Raw genomic sequence first — 9,055 nt, 5'->3', positions numbered from 1 at the left:
TTTCCTGGGCGGAAGGGGCCCGCCAGCCGAGGGGGTGGGGGTGAGGGCATGGCGGCCGAGAGATCGAGCTCCTGGGCACTGATCGTGGGGTCCGGCCAGGAGCCACCCTGGCAGCAGGCACCACGTTTGTCCTGCAAGACCGTTTCCACCCAAGTTCTGGTTCAGGGACGAAACGCGAGCAGATGTGCTCGGAGGCAGGCAACCCTGGGGTCCCGGGGGCTGTAGCGGGGGAGTTGGGCTGCTGGTGGTCAGGTGCTGCTGGGGCCCCGGTGTGGTCCAAGTGGGTCCCTAGCACCGTCACACAGGCCTGGTCTTGGGGAGGCCGCCCCAGCCCCTCCATGAGCCAAACTGGCAGCCTTCCCAGGAGGGAGGGCCCATCACTGGGGAGGCCGCCGTGGTGGTACAGCTCCAGACTCGTCCGCCGGGAAAACCCATGGGGAGAAGGGGGGGGTGACGGTGGGCCTGGAGGGGCCTGGAGGGAGGGACGAGGCTCAGAGTAGAGACTCGGGTATGTAAACACGCACACACGCAACACGTGCATGCACACACGGGCATGGGCTGCAGGGATAAACGGGGAAAGCTGGTGATTTACAGTGAGGGAAAAGGCTACAGCCGGGGGTGAAACTCAGCAAAGGTGAGGCCAGACTCCACTTGTAGCTGGAGATCCTGGACACCAGAGTTAGATGCTCAGCTACCAAGGCCACTCAGACCTGAGAGAGGGCTCTCGAGTGTCTTGACTGAGATGCCTGGGCCGGCTCCAGTCACGGACGCTCTCATGGTTCCCTCATCCCTGTGGCAGTGGGGTGTTGGGCCCCCTGCCCGGCTTCTTCCAGTGGAGTCCTCCCCCTCCCCACTCCCGGAAGGAGCGTCTCAGGCCCCGCCTGGGGGTCTGGCTCGGTGGTTTTGTGTTAAGTGGATAAAGTCTGGTGAGGCCAGAAGAAAGAGGTGCTTGGGGTTTGCGTAGCTCCTGGCTGGTCGTTCACCCCCCTGGCTCTTCAGATGTAAAACGCTCGTGAGAAAACACAGGTGCACCGGCAGTGCAGTGGCGCCTGGGGTTTAGGGACACCCCGAGGACCGAGGGTGATGACCTTCTCTCCCACCTGTGCAGGGGAGCAAGGGAGACCCCGGCCCCATCGGCACGCCTGGGGAGCACGGCCTGGCAGGACGCCCCGGACCAGCAGGACCCCCAGGGCCCCCGGGCCCCCCCGGGCCTCCAGGCCCAGGACTCGCTGCGGGGTTTGTGAGTACCCGCTGCTCCTGACCCCCAGAAAGCCCGGCTTTGTGGCCCCAGGCGCCCTCGGGCACCCACGCTGACCGGCACTGCCGGGCAGCAGCCAGACTGGTGCCACCCCTGCCTGGGCTCCTCCCGGCTGGTGACAGAGTCCCCACATGTGAGCGCTGAATGGGGGGCATTGGCAGCCCCGCGTGTCTGCCCTGCCGTCCCCGTGACCCACCCAGCAGGGGCCCTGCAACCGGCAACCCCACCCTCAGAACCACCCGCTCGGGTGTTTGGGTCCCTGCCCAGCCTGGGGCAGGTCTCTTCCTATGAGAAGACATGCAGACCTGGCGTCCCTGTGGGTTTCTCCTCCAGGACGACATGGAAGGCTCCGGGGGCCCCTTCTGGTCGACAGCCCGAGGTGCCAAGGGGCCGCAGGTACTGCCCCAGAGCTGGGCTTGGTCAGCTTGGGGGCGGGTCCGCCTGGGGGGGTCTGGGGGAGCATCCCTGGGACTGGCCTCCAGTGAGCCCAGGAGCAGCCCTGCAGAGCCAGCGAGCCACCTGCCTCCAGGACACTGTCCACCTCGGGGCCACTGGTCTCCAGTGTGGGGAATGCCACTCGTGGTCGAGCTAAATGACCACGGGGCAGGATGGGCCCCAAAGACGAGGTCTTCCTGGGAAATACTAGTCCAGTTCTCTTTATGGCCCTAACTTTGGGGAAGTTACACAGTTTTGCCCTGAGCAGAACTTTAGTTAAAGAAAAATGGGGACACTTTTCCTGTGAAAAATGGATGGATTCCTATGAAATCCCACCTTGTGTGCCATCGACACGTGCACTGGTCAGGATTAGGTCCAACTGGTGCTCCTGGCGTCCAGAGGTAACCGAGCTTAGACCGGACGGATGCATGAGGGGCCATCCCGGGGGCAGGACGCTTGGGACGGGCAGAGAGAGGGCTCCCTCCCCCAGGAGCCCGCAGGGCCGACACAGGCCCCACTGGGGGTCCTTAGGGGACCTCGAACCAGTGTCCAGCTTGGCCCCTGGAGTCTCAGCCCAGCGAGAGGGTGGTGGGACGGGCCTCCTGTTCCGAGCACCACTGATGAGGATTTCCACTTGGGCAGGAGCTAACTCTGTGGTGAAATAGAGCGGTTTTGCCCCTTTAAGTTTAGTGTCTTTCCCTTTATGCGTTAGAAAGGCTTAGTTTGGGGCAGTAGCAGTCGGCTGCCTCCGCATCAGGTGAGATCTGAGCCAAGGTGACAGGGCGAGGTCGCAGGGCAGGGTCCCCTCCTCTAGTTCAGGACACAGCTCCAGTGCCGCTTGACCCCTGGAGGGGTCTGTGGGCTGTTTCGTGGCCTCAGGGTGATGGAGGCCCTCGGGTGGGGTTAAACCAGCCAGTGACCTGGGGAGGCCAAAAGGCAGCATCCCATCCATTCAAATGCATTTGTTTCTGTTAATAAAATGCAAGTTTCTTTGTGTTGGAGTGACTTCTCATGCCCTCCCCGCTGCCGGTTTGTGTGCCATCTGTGGGATGCCACGTGGTGTTGAGGACAGGCCACCTCTGGTGGGGTTTCGGGGTGTGCGGGCCCCTGTTGACACAAATGCCCTTTTCTTCCGTTTTTTATAAGAGGGGCTCGTTTTCTTTCGGGAAAAGGCTGTCCCCCGAGGGGCGGGAGCAGCACCAACCCGGCCCACTTCCTTCTCTGCCCCCCACAGGGACCGCCTGGCCCGCCTGGAGTCCAGGTCAGTGAGAGATGTGTTAGCCCGGGGCGCCCGCCGCTCACCCCCTCCCCGCCAGGAGCTACTGCTCAGTGGCCCTGAGTTCCTCGTGGGAAATTTGCAAAACACAGAAAAGCCTAACGGGGAGACAGTCCCCAGAGCTCGCTTCAGGGGGTGGCGCCGTCCCATCTTTCTAACCCCGTGAGTCGAGATCTCTGGCTCCACATGTGCCAGGTGTGTGCGGACTTGGGGAGAGCAAGGGGCTCAGGGAAGGAGCCCCCAGCCCGGGGGGCAGTGACTGGCACCCGGCAGAACCTGGGTGCTACTCTCACTGCCGCTGGCCCTGCCTCCCTGCTTGGCCCTGCCCCCTCCTCGCCCCTGGGGGACAGCAGCTCCCTGGGGGGGGGCGGGGGGCTAGGGCTGGAGCAGCCCCACCCTGCTCCTCCAGCCCCTGTGTGGTCCAGGAGTGCAGGGTTCCCCCGCGGGCCAGCTGTGCCACCCAGCCTCTTAGAGCGTTCTGCTTTGATTTGCAAACCTTTGAGACAGTTGGAAAGATGGCTTCTTTAGAAGGACATACTTCTTAGCTTTCTTGAACTGTTCAAGGTGAAGTCACCTGCGTGCTCCTGCTTCTGCGGGAAGTGGTGGCCTGGCCTCCAGAACAGTCCAGGCCGTGTGCTCTCAGCGCATGGGTGGGCGCAGGGCCCGGGGCCCTCAGCTCTGAGCTGCGGGGTGCGGCGTGGGGACCACCTGGTTACCTGAGGAGGGGTGGGCGCTGCCTGGGGGCTTGGCCAGCGCTTGCGGCCCCACAGAACCCTTTGTCCACTTTAGGGGGATCCTGGAGTCGTGGGGCCACCAGGGACCAAGGTAAGAACGGGTTCAGGAAATCCACAGTCGTTAGCAGCCCTGGTCTGGGGTGCAGGGTGGGGTCCCCAGGCTGAGACCAGGAGCCTGGCTGGTCCCCATTGCCTGGGGCCTCAGGAAACTGGGGTGAGTCTACGCCAGGCCCAGTGTCCTCCCACTGTCCCCCTGTCCCCCTGGGGCCCCCCCGGGTTTGCCCACAGGACAGCTTTCCTCCCCTCCCAGCTCCACAGCAGAGTCCTCTGACCCCTGCCCCCTCCTCTGCCCCACGGCGCTCCCCAGGAGGCCGAGCAGGTTGAATCTCTCTCAACCTGGTCTGTTGAATCGGGTGTGAGCTGGTGGCCAGCGGAAAGCCCCGCCTGGCCAGCTCCGGGTCACCGTGGCCCCCGGGTGCCGCGGCTGACGCACGTGCTCTCCTTATGTCCACTGCAGGGAGAGGCCGGAGCAGACGGAGCTCCTGGGTTCCCCGGCCTTCCTGGCAGGGAAGGTGCAGCCGGACTCCAGGTGAGTGGCCACCCAGGGCTGCTGCGGCTGACAGCCCCAAAGTAGCCACGCCTGGGTGAGAGCTGGTGCCCAGTGTGTATCTCAGGGTCCCCACAGGGCCCAGAGACCCCAGCTCCGTGGGACGTGAGTCGGCGGTCCAGGGTGCCTTAGGGGGTTTCCTGCGTGGCTGACCCCCCACCCTCCAGGCCCCATTTGGTCAGTGCAGGGAAACCACATCTTCACTGAGGGCCAGTCCCGGGGGCCTGGGGTCTCCAGGAAGCGGGGCTTGTGTGCTGTTTATGATGAATGATTTCCTTCCTGTCTCCACAGGGACCAAAAGGAGAAAAAGGGCCCCAGGGAGAGAAAGTGAGTTTGCGGGGGTTGGCGGGTGTCCGTGGACGGGTGGCAGGTGCACGGCAGGGCCAGGGGTGCTGCCCTCTGCCCCGTGCCTGCCCACATGGTGCAGAGACTTGGGCAGGATCCAGGCTCAGAGCCTGCCCTGCCTGGGGTGGGGGCTTGTGGGCCACTGTGCTCAGCCCTCAGGCGTCTCCTCACACCCCGTGGGCACCGGAAGCCCCTCCAAGTCCGGACTGGGCTGCAGTTCAACCCCAGGGGAAACTCTCTTCCAGGGCAACCCAGGGAAGGACGGAGTGGGACAGCCAGGCCTCCCGGGACCCCCCGGACCCCCAGGGCCTGTCGTCTACGTGTCGGAGCAGGACGTAAGAACCCTGCATGGGTGGACACATGCTCTGCCCCAGGTCCCCAGCCCTCTGCCTGTAGGGCGACCTCCAGAGACACCGGGGTCCCAGGCTGTTGGTTCTGTGGGGCTCCTTGGCATCGAAGCTGTGGCCCTTCCAGAGCTGCCCTTTGGTCGTGCTCTTTGTCCGCATGTCACCCGCTGTAGCTGTGACAGGCCCCCTCCGGCCCCCGTGCGCAGCACCCAGGGGAGTGGGGGGCACTGCCTCCGGTCCCAGGGTCCCAGGCCGGTCCGGGCCGGTTCTGTGGTGCGGGAGCGAGTCCCGGGGCTGCTTGATTTCTCGTCTCGGGGACCTTGAGGCCAAAGCCAGGAAGATGCCTTTCACGTTGACTGCTTGGTGTTCTTTGTGGGTCTCATGTGGGTAATGTCACGGGAGTTGAGTGTTCATGGTAAACGTGGTCCTTTTCCTTCCTTCTCCGGGACCCTGGCTCTGCTGACTCGTGCACAGAGAGCGCTGGCGAGCGTGCCGGGCCCCGAGGTACGTGCGGCCCCGGGACGGGCTGGGCACCGTGCACCTCCCCGCAGCACGTCCTGACCGTCGCTGTCTCTCTCTCCACAGGGCCGGGTAGGGCTTGCAGGCCTCCCCGTGAGTACCTCCCCAGCAGGCGCGGGGCCTCTGCTTTGCAAGCAGGAGGCCGGGTGGGCCCCCGTGAGGCTGAGGAACCGGAGCCAGAGCCCCCATCCGGACAGGGGTGTCAGGCGGGCATCTAGGGCGGGGTGGGGGGTCACGGCCCTGAGGCAGGGGCCTCCTGGGCAGCGCTCTGTGTCTCCTGCAGGGGCCAGCCGGGCCGAAGGGAGACCTGGGCTCCAGAGGCCAGCAGGGCCTCCCGGGACCCAAGGTGAGGGGGCATCCAGGGTCACCGGGTGACCGCTCGCAGGGAGGGGGGCCGTGCCCGGGAACTTGGGGCAGACGCCCCTCTGGTCTTTTCCCTGGACCTGCCAGAGGCCCCGCTCACGGCTTCGCGTCCTGGGCCGCATCGGTGCCGAGGGCAGTTCACTGCAGGGTTGGGGGGGGGCGCGAGGCCTGCTTTTGCCGAACCGGCCTCCGTTACCCGCCCCCCGTTCCAGGGCGAGAAGGGTGAGCCGGGTGTGGTCCTCAGCCCTGACGGCAGAGCGCTGACCTCCGCCCAGAAAGGAGCCAAGGTGAGGGGGTGTCTGGGCCCAGCTTGCACCCTCTGTCCTGCCTGGCCGGGGCAGCGGGGCTTGGGGGCCGTGGAGACGGCACAGAGGGGTTTGTCCTCCTGAGAGGGGCAGCTCCTGCCCATGCGTGGGAGCCTCTGCTGATAGGGCTCTGGAAGCTTCCGCAGCCTAGGCCCCTCGCCCGTCCGTCTGTTCGTCTCCCACCACGCTGGTGGGAGGGTCCTCGGGGCCCCTCAGAGCCTGCACCTCAGATCAGCCTCAGCCTGGCTGGCCCCTCGTTCTCTGCCCGTCAGCGGAGCCCACACGGCAGAGGAGCCGGGGGCTCTTGGGGACCCCGGCCTGGGCCTCGCCTGTGGGAGCTGCACCCCTGTGGTGCCTGACTGGCCCACTGGGGGCACTGCCGCTGGGGGCAGGGATCCTGGCCTTCCTTCCTCAGGAGGGGGCCAAGCGTGGCTGGGCTCGGGAATGGGCTCCACGGGGGCCTGTGCCCTGGGTCCCCTGCCCCCCAGCCCTGGGGAGAGCTGGGTCTGGATCAGGAGGCTGTTGAGGACAGGCCTGAAGGGGGTCCCCAAAGGCCCCCAGGATTGTCGGCAGATGGGCCGAGGGACCGCGGGGCAGAGAGAACTCTGCCGGCCCCGCCGTGTGTCACAGCTGAGGTCGGGGCCCACAGACCCCTCCGGCCCCGGCGCTGTGGGGCCGACGCCCTGGGTCTCAGGGTCCCCAGGCTGGGCCCCGGGACACAAGCCCCCGTCCAGAGCTTTCTCCCTGTTGCTGCTTCCTGTTCTTCCTGGGTGTTGTCAGTGCCCCGGGCGCCACCAGGGGCATCCAGATGGGCACGGGGACCCCTCGGGGGCTGGGGAGGCGTGACCTACGGCCGCCTAATGGTACCTTCTGGTTTTCTGTTCAGGGTGAACCTGGCTTCCGAGGAGCCCCGGTGAGTAGACCCAGGCTTCCCCACAGTGCACATGCGCGTGTGTGGAGGGCACCGTCTCCTGCCTGGCTGCTGGGCAGGCGTGGCAGCTGAGCTTCTATCCCGGCTGCGCCTCTAAATGCGGGGGCAGGTGTCGGGAGGGAGGCTGCGGAGCAGTGGGCCGGTCACGGCTCACCTAAAACCTGGCTCCCCCAACAGGGTCCATACGGGCGGCCGGGGCACAAGGGAGAGATTGGCTTCCCTGGACGGCCGGTGAGTCCCCGGGTCTTGTGCCAGGTGTGGACAGCAGCCCAGGTCCACGTGGACGATGGGCCCGGAGGGGAGTGGGCTGCAGTCTCTCCGCTGTCCTCCCCCTGCGGACCCCCCGCCACAGCCTCCAGCCCCGCTTGCGGGCAGCTTGGGTTGCAGAGGGATGGGCACCCCGAGGAGGCCCTGGGTGGGGACAGGAGCAGCTGGGCCAGCCCTCACAGCTGCCACCCACTGTGTTCTGCCCCAGGGGCGCCCCGGGATGAACGGACTGAAAGGGGAGAAGGGGGAGCCAGGAGACGCTAGCGTGGGATTCAGCACGAGGGTGAGTGTCCTGCAGGGCAGGTAGGGGTAGGCCTGGCCGCAGTGGCTCGGATCCCAGAGCTCACCTGTGGGAGGCTTCTGAGCAGCCTCATGGCCCTCGGACACGCAGACCCCCGTGCACACAAACACGTGTGTGTGCACACACATGCACACACACACGCCAAGGCCACCGGACAGTGCCCTGGCATGGTTTTCTCAGAAGGGCCTGTAGGCCGCGTGGGCTCCGGGGTGGGCGCCTCTGGCCTGTGGGGCTCTTGCTCTGACCGCCTTCATGCTGCAGTTACTGCCGCCTTGGGAGCCAAGGGTTCAGTAAAGTCCCCAGGTGAGGCCCTATCATCACCTCTACCTGAAATGGTGCCATCGAGATGCAGACTCGCCTCTGACCCTGCTGGGCACCCAGTGGGCCCACCGGCTGCACCCGGTGCCTTTTCTCCTGGCTCCCTCCCGCCCGGCCTGGCCGAGCAATGCGGGCTTCTGAGGGCAAGTGGCTCAGGCTGCGGCTCTTCGGTTTTTCCGTCACTGCGTGTCTTCGTTCGGGCTCCCTCCTCCTTGCATTGGTTTCATGAAATCTCAGAACACGAGGCGGCGTCTTGCAGAGTTCTGAGATGGAGGTGGACCGGGCCACTTCCGTCGAGCAGGACAGGGGGCTCTCGAATTCCCCCCGCGGTTCTGAGTTGTAGAGACGGAGCGCCAGCCGCTGTGCACGCGCCCTGGTCAGGCATCCAGCGCGTCCGGCTTCTTCGTGGGCCTGAGCTTGTGCCTCTGTTCCACTGCCAGCCCTCTCTCCTCGGCTGCAGGGTAGGGGTGAAGGCGCCCAGGGGCCCGAAAGCAGGTGCCCGTGAGGTCCCGGGACCCTGTCCCCTGGCACCTTCATCACTCAGGCCAGCCCTTTGGTGAGTGAGCCATTGCTTTCAGACCAGCCTCTTCTGACACTACCTGAATCGGCCGTTTGTCCTTTTTCTGCGAGCAGTGAATGAACGGAGCCGACCTTCAGCCAGCTGGCAGTTAGTAACCACACGAGCCTTGTCCGAGGTCGTGTCCAGCCCAGACTGCCGCCCGCGTGTCTCCGTGGAAGGACTTGAGCAGGACTCTGCTCTGGGAACGGGAAGGGGACAGCTCTGTCCTCGGAACCCACGACCACAGAGTAAACTGGATGCCTTCTCCATTTGATGTTTTCTGACTTCACCGTGATTCTCAGAGACGCTCCTGCCCACATCTGCTGTCCTGGCCAGTGTCGACGTCCAGTGTTGACTGACCAGGCTTTCTCTCCCCCCCACGCAGGGTCCCCCCGGCCCACCTGGGCCCCCAGGGCCCCCGGGCCCTCCTGGGACTCCTGTCTATGACAGCAACGTAAGTCACCGCAACACCTGCTGTTCCCGCTGAGTC

The 9,055-nt window shown here is 65.5% G+C and overlaps 1 protein-coding gene across 1 annotated transcript in view; it reads left to right on the top strand.

Annotated features, from left to right (window-relative positions):
- The window catches only part of COL18A1 (collagen type XVIII alpha 1 chain), a 48,886-nt gene that overhangs the window by 29,141 nt on the left and 10,690 nt on the right, over positions 1-9,055 (top strand). The window contains exons 15-29 of the mRNA XM_007452485.1: positions 1,109-1,240; positions 1,592-1,654; positions 2,928-2,954; positions 3,759-3,794; positions 4,221-4,292; positions 4,602-4,637; positions 4,901-4,990; positions 5,477-5,506; positions 5,588-5,614; positions 5,805-5,867; positions 6,097-6,171; positions 7,076-7,102; positions 7,298-7,351; positions 7,596-7,670; positions 8,951-9,019. Of these exons, the coding sequence (XP_007452547.1) occupies positions 1,109-1,240; positions 1,592-1,654; positions 2,928-2,954; positions 3,759-3,794; positions 4,221-4,292; positions 4,602-4,637; positions 4,901-4,990; positions 5,477-5,506; positions 5,588-5,614; positions 5,805-5,867; positions 6,097-6,171; positions 7,076-7,102; positions 7,298-7,351; positions 7,596-7,670; positions 8,951-9,019 (876 nt within the window). The remainder of the gene's footprint in view (positions 1-1,108; positions 1,241-1,591; positions 1,655-2,927; positions 2,955-3,758; positions 3,795-4,220; positions 4,293-4,601; positions 4,638-4,900; positions 4,991-5,476; positions 5,507-5,587; positions 5,615-5,804; positions 5,868-6,096; positions 6,172-7,075; positions 7,103-7,297; positions 7,352-7,595; positions 7,671-8,950; positions 9,020-9,055) is intronic.

This window comes from Lipotes vexillifer, unplaced genomic scaffold (assembly GCF_000442215.2).
Source record: "Lipotes vexillifer unplaced genomic scaffold, Lipotes_vexillifer_v1.1 scaffold545, whole genome shotgun sequence".
Classification (NCBI taxonomy): Eukaryota; Metazoa; Chordata; class Mammalia; order Artiodactyla; family Lipotidae; genus Lipotes; species Lipotes vexillifer.
Note: the sequence above shows the minus strand (reverse complement) of the source record. Positions and strands in the feature narration are given on the sequence as shown.